This window comes from Leucoraja erinacea, chromosome 9, assembly GCF_028641065.1.
Source record: "Leucoraja erinacea ecotype New England chromosome 9, Leri_hhj_1, whole genome shotgun sequence".
NCBI lineage: Eukaryota > Metazoa > Chordata > Chondrichthyes > Rajiformes > Rajidae > Leucoraja > Leucoraja erinaceus.
In genome coordinates this window covers 16,495,384-16,520,782 of record NC_073385.1, presented here as the reverse complement: position 1 = coordinate 16,520,782, position 25,399 = coordinate 16,495,384, and the positions used below count along the sequence as shown (strand labels likewise).

At 42.0% G+C, this 25,399-nt stretch overlaps 1 protein-coding gene across 6 annotated transcripts in view; it reads left to right on the top strand.

Moving 5' to 3' along the window:
• foxn3 (forkhead box N3) overlaps window positions 1-25,399 on the top strand; it is a 329,549-nt gene that overhangs the window by 169,789 nt on the left and 134,361 nt on the right. For all 6 annotated transcript variants that reach the window (XM_055640202.1, XM_055640201.1, XM_055640200.1 and 3 more), the window contains one exon: window positions 21,987-22,123. In XM_055640202.1, coding sequence (XP_055496177.1) covers window positions 21,987-22,123 — 137 coding nt within the window. The remainder of the gene's footprint in view (window positions 1-21,986; window positions 22,124-25,399) is intronic.

The following is a 25,399-nucleotide window of genomic DNA, read 5'->3' as shown; positions in this document are numbered from 1 at the left end:
ATCCTAATTGGACCACGTTTCGGGTTGAGACCTTCTTTACTCTGATCAATCTGAAGAAAGGTCCCGACCCAAAATATTGTCTGTCCATTTCCTCCCACCAATGTTACCTGGCTCAGAGTTCCTCCAGAAGTTTTTTTTTTGGTGTAGATTCCACTAACTGCAGTCTCTTGTGTCTCTAAAACTTTAATTTAAAAAATCGGCATATAATCCTGGCCTAAAGAATGACAAAAGAGAGCAGGGACAAACTGCGCAAATTCAGAAACAGTATGTTATTTCAGTAAAGTTAAAGTAGAAAATATAACTAGTTGTAGAGTGAGGAAGGAAAGTGTCATAATGTGCAGTTATAGAAGAGAAACTAGTAAGTCGTAGTTGAAAATAATAACCTCATTTTTTTAATTATGTGTCCCTGAACTCACTGCCATGCAACCAACCATCTACTTTTGTCTTGTACTCTGTTTAAACTATGGGAGTCTGAGGTCTTTTTTTTGTTGCATTGTGTATGCAATACTTGTATTAACTGTAATTTGCAACGCAATTTATTACATTGAAATATGGATAATCTATGATCATTATAAGCAAATGAGTTAGTGACCTTACATTACATGTTAAATTACTGTGAGATAAACATGATTTCTCTTGCACAATGGCAAAGGAAAATTGAGAACTGCCTTGACACCACATGCTTTTACCCATTCCCTTATACAGTAAAATATTACACAGTGTTTAGTGTTATCAGTGGATGAAATGTATTTTCATTTTTACTCTTGTGATATTAATTTTGTTTCTTCTGAAATTATATATTTAAACTATAGCATTTATTCCAATGCTAATTTCATCCAGAACATATTTTTGTAATCATAAATTCATAAGTGATAGGAACAGAATTAGGCCATTCGGCCCATCAAGTCTACTCTACCATTCAATCATGGCTGATCTATCTCTCCATCCTAACCTCATTCTCCTGCCTTCTTCCCATAACTCCTGACATCCGTACTAATTATGGGAAAGAAATTGTAATATTTAATCCGCTTGTGGCAGTATTCCTTCAATTACTGTATCATATATTTTTAGTCTAATGAAAGAATTGCTGTCAACTTGTATGTATGCAAATTTAGATAACTTGCATATACAGCAAATAACTATTTTCTATTTCCCTTAGTTGTTTGATCTGCATCAGCCAAAATGATCTAATATTTTATTTAATGCGTTTGAGTGCATTCGAATTATACAAATTTGCAGTGCAAGACCCGATTCAATGTGGATTCTTAAATTGGTATCACAAGCCTGTTCTTTCACTTCAAGCTTTAGACACATGATCAGAGTGGAAACAACATTCCATGTGAACTGTTGAAGCTTTCAGAATGTACAGAATAGAAACAGACTCTTCAGCTCAGCTACTTTGTGTTTTCAGTTTACATCAACCTATTAACGTACTCCCACATTACTTTCTGCCACACGCACACAACTAACATCCTCTTGGATCCACCTATGCTATTTACTTTATCTATTGTAGCAAAGAGTAATACTGTCCTTAGAGCTAATACCATTTAATCCAGGCAGTCAAACCTCTTCTGTATCCTCTCCAGCGCCTCCACATCCTTGCAGTGTTGGGGCAACCAGAATTGCACACAATACTTCAAATGCAGCCTGCCAACATGAATACAATAGTTTATTTACCACTCTATCTACTCGGGTTGCTAATTTTGGGCCCTCTGTACATCAATACTGTTAGAGGTCCTGCTGTTAACTATACTTTCCTCTTACATTTGACCTCCCAAAGTGCAACACCTCACACTTGGATCAGATCAAACTCTATCTGCCCTTTCTCTGCTCATTTCTGCAGCTGATCTAGATCCTGCTGTATACTTTGACAGCTTTCCTCACTGTCCACAACTCCTCCAATTTTGGTGATGTCCGCAAACATTCTAACTAACCCATCTATGTTTACATCCATCATTTATATATATATTTATACTAGACCGAGAGGGACTCATTGGGGTCCCCACACACACTAACCACCCCCCCATCCCCACACACACACACACACACTAACCCTCCCCCTAGATATTATATTAATATTATTCATTCGCTCCTTTTACCCCATTCCCCGTCCTATCCACTGACGCATAACCCCCAACTGCGCAGGCGCGGCTAGAGAGGGGGGGGGGTAGAGAAGGAGAGGGTAAGGGGGGTAGAGATGGAGGGGGAGGGGGTAGAGAGGGAGTGGGAGGGGGGTAGAAATTGAGGGATGGTGGGGGTGGGAGGCGTCACAGGGGAGGGCTGGTTCCCGAACGCAATACTCAACCAGAAAGGGGGGGGGGTGGCAGAGAGAGGGGGGGGGGGCAGAAAAGGAGGGGCGGTAGAGGGAGGGGGTAGAGGGAGGGGGGGTGGAGAGGGAGGGGGGAGTGGGTACAGAGGGAGTGCAGGGGAGGGGGTAAAGAGTGAGGGGGAGGGGGTAGAGGCAGCACCTACCCAGGTCATAGAGCAGCAGCCTCCCCACCAGGCGCTGGGCCTGAGCGAGGCTGCGGGCGGGCGTGGACACAAGCGAGGCTGCGGGCGGGCATGGACACAAGCGAGGCTGCGGACGGACGTCGAGCCGAGGACCCCAAGCGAGGTGGCAGCTGATCGTTGACCCAAGGGAGGCTGCGGGCCGACGTGGAGTCGAGGAAGGCCGCGGGCGGGGGTCGAACCGGGCTCAGCCCGCGGCAGGAGCGTCCTCACAGGGCGCGCGGACGCTGAGCGGGCGGGACCACCCTCCATGCAGCGGAGGGCCGGCAGCAGTTTAAAAACGCTAAGTGACAAATTTAAAAAAGTGAAAGTTGAGAAGCCAAGAAGTACAGAAGACATTGCAAGGGTGATGTCACTCGCAGCGCAAGCAGGCAGATCCACTGTGACGTCATCAGCGAGACCATCTCATTTATTTTCTATATGAGATTTGTGAACATTTTCATAAATAACGAGAAATAATGCATGAAATATTCAGATAAGGTGATTTTTGACTTCACGGCATACTCTATTGGAATATTTAAAAATTTCACCGTTCGCGCTTCGTGTTTTCGAGGAGATGTAAATCGCACACGAACATCACACACACAAATAAATACACATCCCAGATCAGAGTTTGAAAAGTGTAAAGATAGATATCACAAACAGCAAAGGTTCCAACACAGTTCCCTGCAGAACTCTGCTGGTCACAGACTTCCAGCCAGAATAATTAGCCATTAGCCAACCCTTTCACCACAATCCTCTCTCTGCTATGAGTATGCCTTGGACAGTAAGCCTCTGTCTCTATCAGTGACTCCTTATGCTGAGTAATTTATAATAACCAATTAATTTAAAAGCACATCTTTGAAATGTGGGCGATAACCAGAGAACCCAGTAGAAAGCCACATAGTCTTGGGAAGAATGTGCGTGCTCTGTGGTATTAAACGGGTCCCTGGAGTTGAGGTAATAATATTAACTATTATGCCAACCTGTTACACGTGTTCCAGTTTAAGAAATGGCTAAATTCAAAATGGGATAATTGAAATGACATCAAGCAATTAAATGCAAATAAGATGTTTTATTGACGTAGGAATTAACATCAATAACCTATATTTATGGTGCGGTTTTTAATTGGTGCAATGCTGGTAAGGCAGCATTTGGAATATTGTGAGCAATTTTGGGCACCATATCTGAGGAAGGATGTGCTGGCTCTGGAGAGGGTCCAGAGGAGGTTTACAAGAATGATCCCAAAAATGAGCAGGTTATCCTATGATGAGCGTTTGTCAGCACTGGGCCTGTACTCGATGGAGTTTAGAAGAATGAAGGGGGGACCTCATTGAAACTTACAGAATAGTGAAAGGCTTGGATAGAGTGGATGTGGAGAGGATGTTTCCACTAGCTGGAGAGTCTAGGACACGAGGTCATAGCCTCAGAATTAAAGGATGTTCTTTTAGGAAATGAGGAGAAATGTCTTTAGTCAGAGGGTGGTGCATCTATGGAATTCTTTGCCACAGAAGGCTGTGCAGGCCAAGTCAATTGATATTTTTAAGGCAGAGATAGATATATTTTAGATTAGTACAGGTGTCAGAGGTTATGGGGAGAAGACAGGAGAATGGGGTTATGAGGGAGTTAGATCAGCCATGATTGAATAGCGGAGTAGACTTGAGTGAGCTGACTGGCCTAATTCTACTACTGTCACTTATGACCTTAAATACAGGAGCATCGCCAAACTTTTGTTGCAACCATGTTTCAGCTTGCCAGTAAGAAAATGACTGAAGCAACGTTTGTGAAATGATTATGCTGGTAAAATATTTATATGAATGTATAGGCAAGAAATTTACACAACCTTCACAAACGTACTTGGGGTTGGCTTGACTGTATTTATGTATAGTATTATCTGATTTGATTGGATAGCATACAAAACAACTTTTCACTGCCCTTGGTACACGTGACAATAATAAAGCCTAACCTAATACAGAAGTCTCGAGAAATGAATTGTACATGAAAAGGAAAGTTGGCCTGGAGTTCAAAAGAGAAGGGCCCCAACCTTAATGAATTCTTTGAAATATCGAAAGAGTAGATGAGTGTAATGAATTGGATATAACACACTCCGTTTTTCTAAATCCTTCTATGTTTGTGATCAAAGCATTTTGAATTAGGGTCATGCAGCAGAATGAATAGTGACTGGCTTTCAGATGACCAGTACAACTTGTGGGTAGCTACTCAGAATGGCAGGAAAAGAATGAGTTCTTGCTGTTCGAACTATTGTGACTCTCAATTTGCATTAAGGATTTGAAAATAGAATATATAATATAAATCCCGCACCAAATTTAGTTATGGTTAAAATTAATGACATTTGCATGATAATAGAACAGGATGTAAACATAATTACACATTGATTAGCTAATTGGACAATAAAATGTATTATAGACAAATGTGATGCATTTTCATTAAAAGATCACGTTCTCCTTGCTAAATCAAAGGGATTGTTGATGTTTATTGAACAACTCTTAAAGAACAGCATAGATGAACTAAACTATTGAAAGTTACAAAGTAACAAAGCAAGGAAATACATCTCCAGAAGAAGAATATTTCAGAGAGATCTCCAAGAAACGTAACTAAGTTAAATGTAAACAAGTTAGAGAAATGGAGTATTCAAAAAGAAGTTAAAGGAGTGCATCAAAGGCCCATAAGCAAATGAGTTAAAAAGCAGGGGTTAAAAAAGATGGTTTACCATAATGTGAAGGAGACTTTCATTAAAATCGAGTTAAATGCTCTGTACAAAAATGCACACAGTGTCCATAATAAATCAGAGGAAAATCTGATTCGTCAAAGTTGGGAAGATAAAATGGCCAGCACTATTGGCAAACAGTGATGCAGGACATTGGGAATATTTAAAATGGGTTTATAGACCATTGTAAAAATATATTTCACATAAAAGGAAATAAACTAAAGAGTTCTAAGAAGCCATGGATAAATTATCAAATTTATAAGAGAGCAATTGAGGATAAGGGAAGATGGTTATATTATACACATAATGATCAGGGGAATGCATGATAAGAGGGAAATGAAAGAATTAAGAGAGGCCAAACAACTTTTAGGAATGTAGAGGATCTATGGAAATAAATGATCAAGCATTAAGGAGGATATTGGGATGGGAATAAGGCCATAAGGGAAAGAGAGGACAAAATTTCAAGTAAATGCAGGGAGATGGTAGCACATTAAATCATTAGGCACAAGGAACCGCAAATGCTGGTTAACAAAACAAGAGGATTTCAGTATAGGAATAGAGAGGTTCTTCTGCAGTTGTATAGGGCTCTGGTAAGACCACATCTGGAGTATTGCGTACAGTTTTGGTCTCCTAATTTGAGGAATGACATCCTTAGTGATTGAGGCAGTGCAGCACAGGTTCACACGATTGAACCTTTGATGGCGGGACTGTCATATGAGGAATGATTGGAAAGACTAGGCTTGTATTCACTGGAGTTTAGAAGGTTGAGGGGGGATCTTACAAAAGGACTGGGCAAGCTAATGCAGGAATGTTCCCAATGTTGGGCGAGTCCAGAAACAGGGGCCACAGTCTTAGAATATAGGGGAGGCCATTTAAGACTGAGGTGAGAAAAAACTTTTTCACCCAGAGAGTTGTGAATTTGTGGAATTCCCTGCCACAGAGGGCAGTTGAGGCCAAATCACTGGATGGATTTATGAGAGAGTTAGATAGAGTTCTAGGGGCTAGTGGAATCAAGAGATATGGGAATCTAGGGGCTAGTGGAATCAAGGCAGGCACGGGTTATTGATTGGGGACGATCAGCCATGATCACAATGAATGGCGGTGTTGGCTCGAAGGGCTGAATGGCCTCCTCCTGCACCTATTTTCTATATTTCTATGTTTCTAAAACACGACACAAAGTGCTGGAGTAACTCAGCGGGTCAGGCGGCATCTCTGGAAAACATGGATAGGTGACGCTTTGGGTCGTGACCCTTCTTCAGATTCTGTGTTCAGTTGTCTGAAGCGTCCCAACCCGAAACATCACCTATGGGTGTTCTCCAGAGATGTGCTTGATCTGTTGAGTTACTTCAGCACTTTGTGTCTTTATTTTATATTATATCATTATTCCATATTTATGCAGAAATAGATCAGGTAGACATAACATTGATGAGATGTGCAATCAAGTTGAATGTGTTTAAACAAAATAAAACAAGTGATATATTAAATAAACTAACCATACTCAGGGTAACCCTACTCTAGCTCTGGTTTGATTGCTGCTCTACATTTAGTAGAAGCTATGAAAGAGATAGCAAAGGCATTGCCATGAATATATAATTCTTTAGAAAAAGTAATGTAATACGTGTTTTTAAGGATAAGAGCACATTCAAGGAACTATTGAAGACAACAAATTAGTTGTAAAAGAAAGTAATTGGATCCCTACTGAAGGAGAGAATAAAATAATTGATGTAAATTAAGTCTAATATTAAATAGCATAGATTTTTAAAGGAAAAACATTTTTTAAACAATTCTGAATGTTTTTGAAAGTTAATAGAGTGGGCAATGTTAATGCAGTGGTCGTGATCTCTCTAGACTTTCAAAAGGCTTGGATAAGCTATCCAATTAAACAATGACAAACATCAGAAAACATGGTGTCAGGGAACAAGTAGCAGAATGATTTGCTACTTCAGTCAGAAAGCAGTTGGTATAAAGCATGGTCACTCCCTGTTGGAAAAAAAGTAGGTGGTGATCTTGAGGAAAGGTCTGAAAATGATGAAAAACATTGGTAGAATGTTTCTATTTATGGTGAAGAGCATAGCAAGAAGCTCTCCAAGATGGCCACAAGAGACTAGGCTTGTATTCACTGGAGTTTAGAAGGATGAGGGGATATCGTATAGAAACATATAAAATTATAAAAGGACTGGACAAGCTAGATGCAGGAAAAATGTTCCCAATGTTGGGCGAGTCCAGAACCAGGGGCCACAGTCTTAGAATAAAGGGAGGCCATTTAAGTCTGAGGTAAGAAAAAACGTTTTCACCCAGAGAGTTGTGAATTTGTGGAATTCCCTGCCACAGAGGGCAGTGGAGGCCAAATCACTGGATGGATTTAAAAGAGAGTTAGATAGAGCTCTAGGGGCTAGTGGAATCAAGGGATATGGGGAGAAGGCAGGCACGGGTTACTGATTGGGGACGATCAACCATGATCACAATGAATGGCGGTGCTGGCTTGAAGGGCCAAATGGCCTCCTCCTGCACCTATTCTCTATGTTTCTATCTATGTTTCTACGAGCATTTGGGAATTTTTTTTTTCCTAAAGGGAAATGTGAACATGGAATTTAATATCAATATAAATGGCTGAAGAAGCACACGAAGAAGAGGAAATAGAGGGTTACGCTTTTAGACTTGGATGCAAATTGGGAGGAGACTTATAGAGTATAAAAAACACCATAGATTGGTTGTACCGAATGGCCTGTTTCTGTGCTGTGCATTTACTGGAATGTCTCTAAATCTAGGGGATGTAGGTTTAAGGCAAGGGGCATGAGATTTCGAGGGGTATTGAGGTTTTCATCCATATGGAGGGGAAGACATGGACGAACAATATTTCACAAGTAAATATGCATCATCAAGGCGTGGAAGAGTATAGACCAAGTTCTGGTAAATGGGATTATTTTAGAGGTGTAGTTGATGGCCAGCATGACCGAGGTGGACCGAAGGGCCTGTTTCTTATGACATGATTCGACATTGTAAATTCAATAAGAAATTAGAAACATTCTTCTTTAAAGAGAAAGATTAGTTAAAATGCAGCATCTACTGCTATGTGTTTGTTGATATGAAGAGAGCAGGTACATTTAAGTAGAAGTGGATAAACAAACGAAGGAGAAGGCAATAAATGGCTATGTTGATTAGATTAGTTTACTATCAACACACTAGGAATGTGTTCTGTGGTGGATGTTTATGTTAAATTTATTTTATGTGTGTATTGTGTTCTTTTCACTTAGTATGGCTGTATTGTAACTCAAATTTCATTGTACCTTAATTGGTCAAGTGACAATAAATGCAAACTTAAACTTGAACTTTCGTGCAATGAAATTCCGAGTGTGCATGGAGCTTGCAGTGAACTATAAATACTATAAATACAATAATAAATGTAATGACCAATGCAAAACGGCTAAATGGTGCAAAGATTGTTGTGCAATATGTAGTACAGGTGCACAACCTTTTATCTGAAAGCCTTGGGACCAGACACTTTTCGTAATTCAGAATTTTTCGGCTTTCGGAATGGAAGATTTTTAGCGTAGATTTTAACGGCTGGCTCATGAGAGTGCTCGGTTGTAAATAAGGTCGCGAGTTTTATCGATCCCGGCATTACTCGAGCACTTGCGAGAAATGGAGTTTGAAAGGTGATTGGGATTTAGGGGGAATCTGCGATACTTTGGGGAAGACAAGTGTAGGAGAGGTGTACTGACTGTGTGGGCAGCTTTCAAGTGATTGCCCCTTCATCTTCTCCCAGAAGGAAGAAGATCTGCTACGGCGAAAGTGAATGTTCGCCCACAGCCCGAGCTGGCATCCGCAACCCGGGTTCCTGGAGTTGACGGGGCTGGGCTATAGTTGTTCTGTCTTCCTGACAATCTCCGTGCACAGTGGGGTGGGGGTCTCGATAGAAGGAATCGGGCTGTGATGAACTTGTCGCTGTAGCGGCGCATCGGGGATGGACTGGTGGTCCTGACGTCTCTCAGCTCCTGTCCAGGGGGTGGCTCTCAGGACCACAGGTTAAGACACTGGCAGTTGGCCCACAGCCTGAGTATCATCCGCAACCCGTGTCCTGTGTATACCGGGGTAAGCTAGAGTGCAAATGACTCTGATCTCCTGCTTGACAGTCGGTGCTGTTGGGACGTCTCAGCACCCCCCCTCAATGTGAGACTGGAACTGTACCGCCCTTGCCCCCTCCCTCTGCACAAACAACCCCACAGTTCCCAGTCCTCAGTTTTGGCTGGAGACCTCACAGCCTCTTTTCTGGAAAGTGAGTTCCTCTGGAGAACGGGGCTGGGCAGCTGGCTGTAAACTCTGGGTTTCTCCGTGCTTGCAGTGGGCCTGGGGTGGGGGCAAGACGTCTCCGCATGGCACTGGCTCCAACGTGAAGACAGTGCAAAGCCCCCGCGCCGGTGCAGTGCGAGGGAGAGGAGGTGGTTTGGTGACATGAAGGTGAAGCATCAGGGGTCAGGTGGGGTGGGAGGGAGGACATTTGTGGAGAGTTAAAAAGTTCCCACAACTCACGATACACTGTGTATCGCCAGTCTACTGGGAGATTTTAATGGGGCAGACCTGCATATTGGTCAATTATTAACCCTGGCAATATACCCTCACCTTCTCTTTTATGAATAGGATTTAGTTCCCCTTTTTTTTCGAGGACCGACATTCCGCTTGAACCTCTGGGGCCGCCCTCGGGGGAACCTTTTCAAGACCTGAAAAGAATGTATTCGTAGGTTTTCGATGGGCATATGTGCAATGTAGTGAAGAAATTAACCTGGTCAAGTAGGGTGAAGAGTAAGATAAGAACTGGTAGTTAGAAGCGAATGATGGGGGAAAAGGTGATTGGGTTACCTGAATTTTGGGGAAGACTAGTGATGTTTAAGTACCTTCATCTTCCAGAAGGAAGAAGTCAGAAACAAATGTGCTGGAGTAACTCTTTCAGCGGGATAAAATGGCAAATGAGCCCTGGATAGAAGGAATTGATAACCTGTGGTGACTTTCAGAGTTCACCACCCTTCTTCAAATACTCTTAAAGAATGAATGTCTCAATATAGGTAAGCTGAGTGCAAATGACAGACCAGCTGGAGGATGCACCAGAATCCTTGGATCGCCAGACACTGATGTTTGACCCTCTTTTCTGAAGTTACTCCAGAGAGATGGACAGTATAAAACGGTGAGAGGTATAAAAGCTAGCTTCTAGACAGTTCTAGTTGTTTCTACTGAATATTGCATGGAGATAACCATCCAGCTTGCAGTACAACCTGTTGGGAAGGGAAGATGAGGTGCCAAAGAGTTGTGAGCCTCTGGGGGAGGGATTGATGAAAAGCCTACTAGGGATGGGCGGATGGAATGCTGAGGATAGAACGGGTCAATAGTGGAGTAAGACAAACTGGGGAGATAATTGAGGGGGATGGCGACTAGATTTAATGTTCACAATAGAGGCGACAGATAGCTGGCAACAGCCCTGGGAAAAAGAGGTTTTTCGGTCGGACTCTTCTTCGACTCTAAAGAATGAAATAAGGTCCCGCCAGTTCACCAATCCTTCTCGCCAGAGATGCTAGAATAGAATGCATAGAATGTTTCTTTATGTCATTGTCCTTGGGTGTACAACGAAATTTAAAATGTCAGCCCCATTCAGTGCCTTTGCCTGTCTAAAGCTAACGAATCCACGGTAAAATTACGGCGGCAATAGGCACGGCACACCCACCCTCCGCCTGTGTCGATTCACCTTTCCACAGGAGATGCCCCTGCGTTCCTTGGCGGCCACATTTCTTTTTGTCTCTGTACTGAGTTATTCCAGCACGCTGGTATAAACTAGCTTCTGCAGTTCTTTGGTTCTACTTAATATTCATGCCATCAGCTTGTGGACAACCGAGGTGGATATGAGGTGCTGTTCCTCTGGCGTGCATTTGGCCTCACTTGGGTGGTGGAGGATGCTGAGGATAGACGGGTCAATGTGGAATTGGGGAAGATAATTGAAGTGGCGACCAAGTGGGAGCCCCAGATGGCCATGATGGACAGAGTGCAGGTGATCAGCAAAATGGTTGCCTGCATGTGAATCTCTGCTTCACCAGGAAGAGCTGTTTGGTTGCCAGGTGATGGTGATAGTGGAGGTGTAGGGGCAGATATTGCATCTCCTACTGTTGCAGGGGAAAGTGCTTGGGCAGTGATGGGTGGGAAGGGATGAATGGAGAACCAGTGAGTCCCGGAGAAAGTATTCCCTGGGGAAAGTGAAGGGATAGGGGAAGATATGAACAATGGTGGGATTTACTGGCAAAAATATTGAAGTTTTGATTACAATATGAGGTTGACTGTATCTGAATCCAAGCTGTGTGCCTGTGTCAGTGAGGGCACTATTTAATTCTTTTGAAAGAATTTTAATAAAACTGATACACTTGGCAAAGTAGTTAATGTGATTAAGGATATGGGGTAATGGAATGTTCAGAAGACAAATTTAGATAACTGTTTGCAGAGATTATGCTTGGAACTACTACATGTTGCTATGGAAACAGATGTATAATCCACATCTTTTTCCTGATGATTGAAAACATTATTGAGTTTCGGGGTTGGATGAACTTCTGGAGCAGCATGCCAACTGTCATGTCATATGCTGGTAAATCATTAAGAAAGTGGCCGTAAACATTATTGATTTTTCCATTGTTAAAATGCATTTGGAAATTTAAATTGCTGTCGCACCTCTAGCCCCAACCTTGCTGTGCTGTAGAAATGGTTAACTGGTTAGCTGGTCCCGTTTTGAAATGAAGAAAATGACTGGCATAATTACTATGTGAACGGTGTCCATAAATGATTCATGCTTTAAATTTCTAGTAACAAGTGTGAAAATTAATGCTTTAATTGTGTGTGCAATCTGCTGCTTAATGACATGAATCGAAGCACAACAAGAAGTTATTATGCTAATGAACCTAGTTAGGGTAAAGGAAGAATTTAATATATTAATTTTATTTTTTTTCGTAGGCCTGTTTTGACCACTTTTGATTACATTCTAATCATCCTTGATCTGTATTGCCACCAGCTTTACTTTACATACTGATGTTTAGTATACTGGAGGTGGTATTGTACTTAAGAATGTGCTCTAATGGTGCAAACTATTTAAGTTTATTGCGTTAATTTTCTTATGTATCTATCACCGCTGGATTTTTTTTCACACACTATGCTGTTTGGCTTAAAATATCATCAGCAATCACCTCTAGATGGTAGAAAGACAAAATCTTCAGTTGTTTAATTAGATTCCCAAATTCAAATGGGCACAGTTGCAATAAGCGCCCTACGCCTCTATTTAATTGGAATGCAGTGTCCATATATGTTGTGTGTAGGAAGGAACTGCAGATGCTGGTTTATACCAAAGATAGATACAAAATGCTGGATTATCTCAGCGGGTCAGGCAGCATCTCTGGAGAAAAGGAATAGATGACGTTTCGGGTTGAGGCCCTTCTTCAGACTCGTTCACATGTTGTGCTATGTTGCTTCAGAAGAAACTGCGATGTTGAGAAACTGATCTGTATTTACATACCTAGTTGTAAAAAAAAGCAGGGCTTAAAGGGCATAAAGATCTGAACAATACCTGGTAAGCTGAGTGCACTGCATTGTTTAGATCTTTCGGCCCAGCTTTTTACAAATAGTTATGTAAATAGAGATCATACAGTTATGACTTTATGTACATTAGTGAGGTTACAAAGAGCAATTGCACCTCCATTCAAAGTAGGCAGGATGCTTCTCAGATAGGCGTCTTGGCTTTTAATATACACCACCATTGCCTGAAGCTGTAACACTTTCTCTTAAAGTGAATCAATCTGGGTTATTTTAAAACAAAATAAAAATACGCCAAAGTACGTACTTTTGAAGTGCTGCCTTTGAAGAAACGTGATCAAAATCTCAAGACATTGCTCAGGAGGGGGTGAAAGGCAAAAAGTTGACACTATTATTTTAACTCTGAGATTAGACGTTGGGGACGATTCCAGACCCACATAAAGTCAGCAATGAAACATATTTGAATGGAGTGCAGGATTCTTAACCTGTACCTCAATGCATACAATTCTATGCTGAGAGTTTGTTAATATTTATCTGGCCTTGCCTCTTTTTACATGGACAAATTTGGGAAACGCAGTGAGGGCTAATGAACAGCACGATATCCTGTTCAGGTCTCAAATGATTTATATTGCCTCGCTATTTTATGGTTATCTAAGTGTTTAGTCCAAGCAAATTTATCATGCTTAGATCACTTCAGAGACTGACCACCAAAGCTGATATTCAGAGCACACCAAAAACATAGAAGTCTCTAGACTGATAGGCATCCTAATGGCAATTGTTTGCCTTTAGTGCTTAGATTCCATTGTCCTCAACAAAATAGCAAATCATTTTGTTATATGGTTGTCTCAATACCACCTGGGATATCCCTTCAAAATATGAAAAAAGAACATGTTAAAGTGAAAAAAATTGAATTCCAAAATGTTTAGAGTTGAAAACAAATTCCCAGTGACAGAAGCATTGGTATTGATTCTCCATGGATTGTCACCTTGCCATGGTGGAGAAGCCTGGTGATGGTGGTGGTGGTCCTGAGATCCTGAGAGCGATGCCGTCTGGAGCTATGCCCCTGGTAGGGCCACCCATGGCGGTAAGATCGAGGGGGAGGTCTCTGACAAAGAGCAATCCAACCAAGACCTCAACAGTGGAACAGGCAGAGGACGATGGCGGACCTTAGTGGAGCATCACAACGGCTGGGAAGGCGGATGAAGGCTGCAGCAGAAATGGGCGTATACCATCGTCTTGGACTCCATGGCACTGGATCCTGACCCAGATCTGTCAAGGACCGTGTGGTGACTGTCTGTGCACCAGTCTCCCCACGTTAAACAAAGTCACGCACAGGCGTCCTCCATGAGAGGACAGTCGTACTCGTTTCAAGTGACTGCCGATGATGATGATGATGATTAATTGGCAACTGTATGTTACCCCTTTGTGTAATTCACTGCTAATAGAATTAATAGGGAGCTAACGGACATGTGGGAGTGCAGTAGTTATTGAGCTACAAGAAGTGAGAGAGAATAGGACCGATGGGATTGTTCTGCTAAGAACTGGCCCAAGCACAATGGCCAAATAGCTTCATGTTTCATAATAAATATGTGCTGTGAAATATGCAAATTAATATAAAAGAAGGACAAAGAATTGGTTGGAAATATGAAATAATACAAAATCCATCAGGTCCAGCACCTTCTGAGGAGATCATGGAATATTTTGTTTCAGTTGTAGGTCTTAATGAAAGGTCTTCATCTGAATAAATTAACCTACTGGTCTCTCCACAGATTTTGTCTGATAGAAATGTTTCCACAATTATCTTGTTTACATTTTTTAACCAAAATAGGTTTGTTTTCCTCACTGGCAGATTAGTTTTACATCAGATTTATAGCTTTTACTAGAAACCTGCTCAATTATAATTAATTTGAACCATAATATTTTCTTAATCCATAATGTTTTGTACTAATATTTTGTCCTGAGCTATTTCTAGAGTCGCAGAGTTATGCAGCATAGAAATAGACCCTTTGGCCCAACTCATCCATGCTGACCAAGATGGCCTCCTGAGATAGTCCCATTTCCCTGCATTTTGATCCTTTGATATCCATGTAGGTATCCAAAGTTCTTTTAAATGTTGTGAATGAATCCACCTCTATCAGTTGTTCCATATACCCAACACCTTCTCGATGGAAAAAGCTGCCTCTCAGGTTCCCTTTAAATCTTCCCGATCTCACCTTAAACCTATGCCCTCTAGTTTTAGCCTCCCCTACCTGGGAAAAAAGACTGTGACAGTCCCCAATTATTTTTTTTAACTTCTCTCCGGTCCCCTCAGCCTCTTTCATTCCAGGGAAAACAGTGCAATCCTATCCAATACCTCTTCATCATTCAAGTCCCCCCAATTCGGGCAATACCTTGTAAATTGTTTCCACACCCACTCCAGCTTAGTCACACACTGCATCACAAGTAGTACGGATTTTCCATATTTTGTACGGAAATGCGATAAGAATACGGATGTACGGATTTGCTTTGTAAAATACGGATTTTTTTAAAATCGGCCCGACTTCCTGTTTCATCTTGCTGCTTAAAAAATGCAAGGATATAAAAAGTCATACTGAAACTCTAAAAATTATAGCAGATAATTATTAGCAGAAAATCTATTAGTATTTTAAATTTCAAGATCTGGATGATTATTTTTGTAAGTTTTGATCTGCCTGTCCCGCTACAGGTTTAAACAGCGCTGTCAGTTTAGCGAGTGGGAACGAACAGAGCTATGAGTTCTAATTATAGCGCTACCAGCTGGAGCGGCATTATCTTTACACATAGTGCTATGGGCTTTACACACAGCGCTAAGGTCACAGCGCTATTGTTCACAGACTGTTCGGGGAGGGAGAAGGAGTGAGAGGGAGAATAAGAGAGGGAGGGAGAAAAAAAGGAAGGATAGATGGAGGAAGAGAGGGAGGGAAAGGGGGAGGGATGGAGGGAGGGAGAGGGAGTGAAAGAGAGGGAGGGAGAGAGAGCGAGGGAGGAAAAGGGAGGCTTCCAAAATGGCTTCCACATCATCATTTGGTGCTAAAAGCAGGAAGCAGCCGTTCAAACAGAAGTATACAAAGAGATGGCAATGAATGCACTGTCAAATAAGGTGCGAAGAAGACATGTCAATTGGTAGCAAAGTTATGCATTCTTGTACTCTTACATGGGTATGACCGCATGTAAAAAAAACATTTTTTTTCAGCAAAATGGCACCGCGTAAAAATACGGATTTCCTCAACAAAATACTGATTTTCAGGTACTAGAATACTGAAATGCTCAGCATACATAGTATGGCAACTAGAACTGCATGGTCTTGCCAGCATCTTGTACAGCTGTCACATGATGTTCCAACTCTTCGACTCACTGTAGCAATGTTACAAAATTTTGAGATTTAAAAAATCAAGTCTGCAATTTATCCCATCAGATAAAGCATAACAATAAGTTTAATTTGACACCAAATTCACTTTCATATCTCAAGTATTAAAAAAGTTATGACCATTTTCATACTCGGAAATTAGCATCTTGGTCCCTATTGATTTTCAATGGACATTACAAAAAAGCTGTGATCTTGGATAGTCAAACGCCCATTTCTTAAGGAAAGATTAACATTTTTAAATAGCCTAAGTGTCCAAAGATTATTCACAAATAATTCACAATATAACATGATTTTTATATCTAATTTACATTAATTTATAGGCCAAATGGAAGGAATTTAGTGTTCAATTGCTGTAAATAAATGCCCATTTAAATCGGCTTTCTAGTGGGTTCATGTGGAACGCGCTGGTTTAGAACGTTGACATAGCGCTGGATTAGTGCCCTCAAATGCCGAGAAAAATACTGCGGGATATAAAAAGCCCAAAATGAGCTACTCGCTATAGATAACTTGATATATAGGGTTATATATATGCCCCATTTAATGTAAAAATAAGGTACATACCTTTAATTGTTTGCTCTATAAAACCCTGGGGCTGCGAGAGGTTGCGAAATGAGAAAGTAATTTTAAAACTATTATAACTATATTATCGAGGCCTATAAAACTAATAATACCTTTTGCGACCGGGTCTTGCAGCGATTTTTCGTTAATGATTTACTAGGCTGAACATGTGCGATTAGTACAGCCTAGTAAAAATCGCGTTTTAAACCCGCCCCCTCCAAACAGCGCCAAAATCGCCGACATGGCCGAGGGCAGATTCCCAATGGCGATTCAGGTAGGTTTTGTAACATACCTACTCACTGCCCTGTAAAGTGAAAGCAAGTGTGTCACAGCCCTTTTCACCATCATATCTACCTGTGCTGCCATAGTCAAGGAACTATATTCATTTAACCCGAGGTCTCTATGATCTATAAAACACTCCCCAGGGCCTTGTCATTCATTATAGATGTCCTGTCCTGGTTTAACTTCTCAAAACGCATCACTTTGCGCCTCATAGTGTTATAGTTAAATTCCAATACGATCAAAGTTAAATTCCATCTGCCAATCATGGCCCATTTTCCAGGTTGAACTAAATCCTACTACAGCACCAATTTTGGTGTCACCCGCATCTAAATCATTAATATAGATGACAAACAACAGCACACCACTGGCCACAGCCCCCCCCCCCCCCCCCCCCCCCCCCCCCCCCCCCAATGTGTCTGCGTTATGAATTCCTTATCTTTGTGAATATCTCCTGAAGAGGAAGTAGTGTGCGGGTTATTTAGAGACATATGGAACTGCAGATGCTGGCATCTTGCATAAAGTGATGCAATAATTCAATGGGCCAGGCTGCATCTCCCGAGGACTTAGATAGGCAACGTCGCTGGTGAGCATAAATAGGAAACATCACCTATCCATGTCCTTCAGAAATGCTGCCTGACCCGCTGAATTACTCCTGCACTTTGTGTTCTGTGAAGGTTATTTAGTTGTGTTCAATGGGCTTCTCTGGCTACTGCAGGTTAAATAAATCCCAGTTACACTCCAGTAATGCACAGAACTTGATATCGATAGCTAATATTTGCCTGCTTCACATGCTATTTCTAGCAGGGAGTCATTAAATAGTGATCAAGAAGGGACCTTCAGCAGTTTTTCTCGAATGCCCAGCAACACTGTGTAAAAATAGTTGATCCGCTACAAGGATTAGCAAACGTAAGATGACATCTTACTGACCCTGGAAATTAAAACTCGCAACAATTACAGTCTGCAAACTAATTTAAGAATTAGTTTCAGAATAACTAATTTCAGAATAACTGAATGGTCATTCAGTTCAACAATAAATTTACTTATTTTGTTGTGTGTTAACTAATTTGAAATCCTTCTCAGCAATTTTGAGAGTGAATTAATTTTGAACCCAAACGACCTTGTTTGAGTGTCTAAGTTTGTTACAAATAATTGCAATTTTGCATTGCAGAAATATGCCATTTGACTACTTGCTTTTACTCTTGCTTTGAATTTTAACTCTCCCTCATTTGGTTATTCCATTATTGCATTTTAGGTTTTTTACAGAGTTTGCAATATTCTGCTGTTTTGAATTTGCCACAATAAACTAACCTAAACTAAAACTAAAAGTATCTATATTTAAGAGGGGGTATGGAGAGAAGGCAGGTACAGGATACTGAGTTGGATGATCAGCCATGATCATGTTGACGGTGCAGGCTCGAAGGGCCAAATGGCCTACTCCTGCACCTATTTTCTATGTTTCTATCTATTGTTCCCATGTGTAATCTTTACTCAATGAGCTTCATGCGAATAAAGAATTTCATGCAACTTGGTATATATGACAATAAACTATAAGCGAGTTCGGTATTCCGACTGCACATGCCCAAGTCATAGTTCACTAGCTATAAAACAGTCTTGGCAACAGTGGTGCTTCATTGTGTACAGACTTGTGTTTAGTCCGTTGTCGGGGTCGCGGTCCGCTCTCAGTCGCTGCGGTTGCTGTTGGGTCATCCCCGTCCTCTTCCCGGTGTCCCGTCCCTGTCCGGAGATGTCCGGGGTGGACCTGGGCTGCCTGGGCGGCCCCGGACTTGCAGCCGCTGGCTCCAGCTCGGCTCTGCCTGTCCTGCCGGGCTGGCCAGCAGCCCTCCACCTCCACCCCCCTCCCCTCAGTCCGATACAGTTATCCTGCTGAAGACGGGCAGCCGCCGGCTCTTCTCAAAAATGGGTGCCTCGGAGCCGCTGCTGCTGGAGTCGTCCTGGTCGGAGAGGGAGAATCTGCGGTTGGGCTCCTGTCGACCATGGGCAGGCCAGGCGCCCACTGGAGCTGCGGGTACTGTTGGTGATGGTGGTGCTGACCGGTCTCCCCACCCCCACCCTGCCCAGACTCTCCCCTCCTGAAAAAAGACAATAAATTGAACCCAAACTATACTCACTGAATCTACAGCGCTTCGTTCGATTTTAATTTATAACGTTCGATCTTTGACAAATTCCATGATTCCTTGCGTTTTTCGGAATATTCTTATGGTCTATATGTTGAGATACCCATGCACCAAAAATGCTAATTTCATCGAAATTGGAATTTCAATGACATTATAATCCACTTAACACGCAGTTTAGTACTTGAGTACAGCAACCATCCATTTTCTGACCTTGGTTTGTTGGTTATTCTTCCCCCTCTGCTCCTCCTTCAATCATTTAATCACTGAAATTTTCTTGCTAGGCTCCTTCAAGATGCTTCTCACTTATCAAAACCACATTACTGGCATATAGAAGCTTGGCTGATTACAGTGTTTACTAGCAGTCAAAAGCAATCACCGTCTCTCCCTCCATTTATGCTCTTTATTTTTGCCAGCTAAATCTACCCCTCTCAGTGGGATTCCTTGCAGCTCCTTAAAGGTATTTCCCAATTTTGCTCCATCAGTGTTGCTGGTGGTGCCACTCTAAATATCAAAGGTTTGGTCAACAAAATAATCCATGTTGTGTTGTGCAATATATTTATCGCAAAAGAGTGGTCAGACTGGTTTTACAGCACATGGAACTTTTATCTTTGTGCGGCGTGACTTTTCCCTTTGCTATTGGAGACTTTTAGGTCCTTAGCGGAAGTTCCTGAGGGCAGTGGCCTGGGCCCACAAATGACCTTCCTGCCTTCATAAGGTCAGAAGTGGTAATGATGGATAATAGCTCTTCAGCAGATGTCTGTTTGTAGCATGACCTAGCCAACATTTAGGCACGGACAGAGAAGTAGTAGGTAACATTCACCTCAAACATGCCAGCCAGTAACCATCACAAACTAAAAGCGAATCTAAGCACCAACTCTTGATATTCAATGCATTCCTATTGCGTAATTCCCCCAGCATCCAACTTGAAGGGGTGCAACATCCAGAAACTAAATTTAACAAGCCACATAAATAGTGTAGGAAAGAACTGCAGATATGGGTTTATACCAAAGATAGACACAACATGCTGGAGTAACTCAGCGGGACAGGCAGCATCTCTGGAGAGATGAAATAGGTGATGTTTTGGGTCGAGGCCCTTCTTCAGACCACATGGAAATGGGTTTGATGAAGGGTCTCAACTTGAAATGTCACACATTCCAGAGATGCTGCCTGCCCCGCTGAGTTACTCCAGCATTTTGTTTCTATTTAAGCGACATAAATACCTTGGCTTTAAGAACAAGTCAAAAGCTGGGTGGTGAATGACTTATTCTGAGCACCCTAAAGTCTTTCAGTATCTACAAGGACCAAGTCAGGAGGGTAGCTTACTTTAGAGTGGTTTATTATAGTCATGTTGACATTCATCCTACCTAAACCACCCCCCTCCTCAGACTCTTTCCTTTGCAACCACGGGAGATGGAATCAGACATGGTCACTCTTCGTCCTTTGGACAGACAGTTACATTTGCAAGGCATAGAACAGAAAAGTACAGGGACAGGCCCATAATGTCGAAGCTAAACATGATGCCAAGATAATCTAATCTGGTCTGCCTACACATGATCCATATCCCTCCATTCCTGGCACAGAAGGATAAGAAGCTAATACATGCAAATCAGATCAGTGTGGATGGGTACAATATTGGCATGGATGTGTGAGTTAATGGTCCCGTTTCCGTGCCGTACAACTCTATAACTCGAAGGATTGTAGCCGTTCAAGAATTTTTGATATGGAACTCCCTTAGTGAAAATTAAATAAATTACATTTGTCACCTCTGGGTAAACAATAAAGGCTGTTTGGGAAGGAACTGCAGATACTGGTTTACACCATAGATAGACACCAAATAATGTTTGGGAACTGCTGCAATATAATGTACGATAGTGAAGTGCAATGATTTTGCCAGCCACTGGTGTAATTTAAAAGGACGTATAATCCAACTGTTGGAATGAGCCCATTGCTTTCACAGTGGAAGTGTGAAAATCATACGCGCCAATGTGATCCACATAGAATAACTGTACTTGAAAGAGCACAGGAATTTGCTGTTTATCCATTGGCATTAACCTTGGAATGAAAAGTCTGATGTCCAATCCGTTTAACATAAACAAATATTGAATGTTGGCATAAACTCACTGTTACAGATATATCAGAGTGTGCTGCTGTGTAAAGAATAAATAATCTGAGTGACAAACAAACTGCTGAAGGAGCTCAGCAGGTCAGGCAGCATTTATGGAGACAAAAGGATGATCGGTGTTCTTGTCGAGACCCCGCTGAAGCGTTGAATAGCTGAGTTCCTCCAGCAGTTCGTTATTTTGCTCCAGATTCCAGCATCTGCAGTCTCTTGTATCTCTGGTCAATAATTACATTGACTTGGATTTTATCAGCTTGCCCAAGGGCAATCTCCTGCTATAGACAAAATATGTAGGAAGGAACTGCAGACGCTGGTTTACCCAAAGATAGACACAAAATGCTGGAGTAACTTAGCAGGTCAGGCGACATATCTGGAAAAAGGGATAGGTGATGTTTCAGATCGAGACTCTTCTTCAAACTGAGATTCAGGGGAGAGGGAAACCAGAGGTATGAAAAGGTTCCATCTCCCAACTCTCAGTCTAAAGAAAGGCCTCGACTCGAAATGTCACCTATTCCTTTTCTTTAAAGATGCTGCCTGGCCCGCTAAGTTACTACAGCATTTTGTGTCTATCCTACTGTACGCCTTTGGAAATCCTTAATATTTAGAATTTCTCTTGAACAAAATATATCTGTGTTTTTGTGGCACACCGCATTTGCCTATTAGAAAATAAGTAATTGCTCAGTTCTATAAAATTTTGAAACCTGCTACATATGACCTCTGTTTTCTTTCTTCCTACAGAGTATTGGCAAAGGCTCCTTGTGGTGTATAGATCCAGAATACAGACAAAACCTTATTCAGGCATTGAAAAAGACGCCGTATCATCCTTACTCTCATGTTTTTAATACACCTCCCACTTCCCCAAGGGGATATCGCAGGTAAGCATGTGGCACTGGACTTACTGAGGCACTCGTTTACCTCCGCTCATGGGAGGGTGAATTTGATCTGCCTTGTTTGGGGAGTGAAGCGAGAGGGGTGGGGACGTTGAAATGTTTGTTCGTACCTATCGTTGTGCAAGCAAGAAATGGGGAGTTGAAGCTCCCTGCAGTGCTATCTGCTCGCAGCCAGCTGCTGTTTGGAGCACTGTGAGGGGGAATGAACCGTCTTGTTACTTGGTTTAAAGCACATTCCATCACACACGTAGACGGTCAATCATCAAAGTGGAGATTTGAATGAACAGCCGGGCTTAGAAGGGAACTGCTGTACATCTGCCTAGCGAGGTGATTAGCGTTATGGTAGCCATGGAAGCTGGAAGGTTGCCATAGCAACGCATAGCTGAGACAGGTGCCGTTGCATCACGAGTCCTGTTTTGTTGCCTGGCAAATGGACAGGCTGTTAGCATGTGGAAATACGCCGTTGCCTTGACAACTTTTTCTCCATATGACTTCAGTTGGCTTTCAGTCTCTTTTTTTTTGTATGAGCGTGTGTATGCTTTGTACCTGCTATTCACCCCGCCCCCCCCCCCCATTCCCAAACCATCCCCACCCCAACCCCCCATCCCCGCCCCATCCTCATAAATATCCACAGAAGCGTGCATCATCTGAGATGACAACTTGAGGTCAGCTAGCTCTGGGAGATTAAAACAAAATGGGACTCACTGAAGCGACAGAGTAATCTAGAGGAGGAAAAAAAGCTTGTAAAATCAGAGTGCCTGTGATGTGTATATATAGTCAAACCCTCAGCATCAAAAAGAAAAGGTCCTTGTAGTGTATTGCTTTTGACATTGGAGATGTTTTAATGTTACTATAAAGCAGTGGAATTGTTAATCATCCCTTCTGAGTTATTTTCTTGCACAAACTAGTCGCCGTGCATTCCATAACAATGGAACATTTTCAAATCCTTTGGAATGCTAGGAGTTTCAATGTAATGGAAATAATATTTTCTACTGCAATCGGTTTCTTTCAGAACTAATAGGACAAATGGAATTCAATTCAGAAATTAAGTTGATTGGGTAGAAAGTGGGGGTGGACAATGGGGGAGAGGAGATTAAGTGGCGGAGGAGGGGCAGTTTTAAAATCCACCTCCTTAAAAAGATTTAATTAAAATCCAAAGGGTAACTTTTTCACACAAAGGGTGGTAGGTGTATGAAGCGAGCTGCCAGAGGAGGTAGTTGAGGCAGGTACTATTTCAACCTTTAAGAAATATTTAAACAGGTACATGGATAGGACAGGTTTAGAGGGATATGGGCCAAATGCAGGCTGGTGGGACTAGTGTAGAAACATAGAAACATAGAAAATAGGTGCAGGAGTAGGCCATTCGGCCCTTCGAGCGTGCACCGCCATTCAATATGATCATGGCTGATCATCCAACTCAGTATCCTGTACCTGCTTTCCCTCCATACCCCCTGATCCCTTTAGCCACAAGGGCCACATCTAACTCCCTCTTAAATATAGCCAATGAACTGGCCTCAACTACATTCCGTGGCAGAGAATTCCACAGATTCACCACTCTCTGTGTAAAAAATGTTTTTCTCATCCCAGTCCTAAATGATTTCCCCTTTATCCTTAAACTGTGACCCCTTGTTCTGGACTTCCCCAACATCGGAAACTATCTTCCTGCATCTAGCCTGTCCAACCCCTTAAGAATTTTGTAAGTTTCTATAAGATCCCCCCTCAATCTTCTAAGTTCTAGCGAGTACAAGCCGAGTCTATCCAGCCTTTCTTCATATGAAAGTCCTGACATCCCAGGGATCAGTCTGGTGAACCTTCTCTGTACTCCCTCTATGGCAAGAATGTCCTTCCTCAGATTAAGAGACCAAAACTGTACGCAATACTCCAGGTGTGGTCTCACCAAGACCCTGTACAACTGCAGTAGAACCTCCCTGCTCCTATACTCAAATCGTTTTGCTATGAATTCTAACATACCATTCGCTTTCTTCACTGCCTGCTGCACCTGCATGCCTACTTTCAAGGACTGGTGTACCATGACACCCAGGTCTCGTTTTCCTAATCGGCCACCATTCAGGTAAAAGTCTACTTTCCTGTTTTTGCCACCAGTGGATAACCTCACATTTATGCCACCAAAGTGGATAACCTCACATTATGTAGATGGGGCCTGTTGGTCAATGTGGGCAAGTTGCCCAAAGGGCCTGTTCCAATGCTGTAAAACACTATGGCTATCTATGATCTCCAGAGGACAACAAATAGTTATTTTTTATTATAATTGATCCTGCTTATAATTATGTAATCTTGTCAATTTGGTTGATTCAAAATCATGTGTCACTGTTGAAGGCTGATTTTGTTTCTTCAGTTCCAACGGGTTCATGGTGTCCAGATACGTCATTGATTGCTACAATCTGCGAAAGGTTATACCTGGAATGGCTTGTTGACTGATCTCCAAGCTTGCATAAATAAATATTGTTAAATTTCAGAGCTCCAGTTTTGGAAAGCTCAGTTGCTTGCATTCAATAACAGCCAGCAGAGTCAAACTGTTTTAGTGCCAAAACATACGTTCATATGTTCTAGGAACAGAATTAAGCCATTTGGCCCATCAAGTCTATGCCACTATTCAATCATGGCTGATCTATCTTTCCCTCTCAACCCCATTCTCCTGCCTTTGCTCCATAACCCAACACCCTTACTAATCAAGAATATGACAATCTCCGCCTTAAAATAACATTGTGCGTAGTATTGTGCATAGTATTTCACATCTTAATTAAATATTTTCCATGTACATCTTTATAAATAGAAAGTAAAGGTAATGTGTAAAGTCTTTATCCAGTTGATGTCAATAGTCTTGATATTTTATTGTCTTTCTGTTCAATGGCATGAACAATTAGTATGTTATTTTTTATATGCAGGTGCGTTGTTAATTGTGTTAGCAAAATTGTGTGCTAAAGGGGCACCCGGACTCTCATTCTAATCAAGAATTTGTTTTTCTCTGCCTTAAATATATCCACTGACTTGGCCTCCACAGCCCTCTGTGGCAATGAGTTCCACAGATTCACTACCCTCTGACTAAAAAAGTTCCTCCTCACCTCCTTTCTAAAAGAGTGCCATTTAATTTTAAGGCTATGAACTCTGGTCCTGGACTCTCCCACCAGTGGAAACATCTTTTCCACATCCACTCTATCTATTGTTTAAGAAGGAACTGCAGATGCTGGAATCGAAGATAGACAAAAGTGCTGGAGAAACTCAGCGGGTGCAGCAGCATCT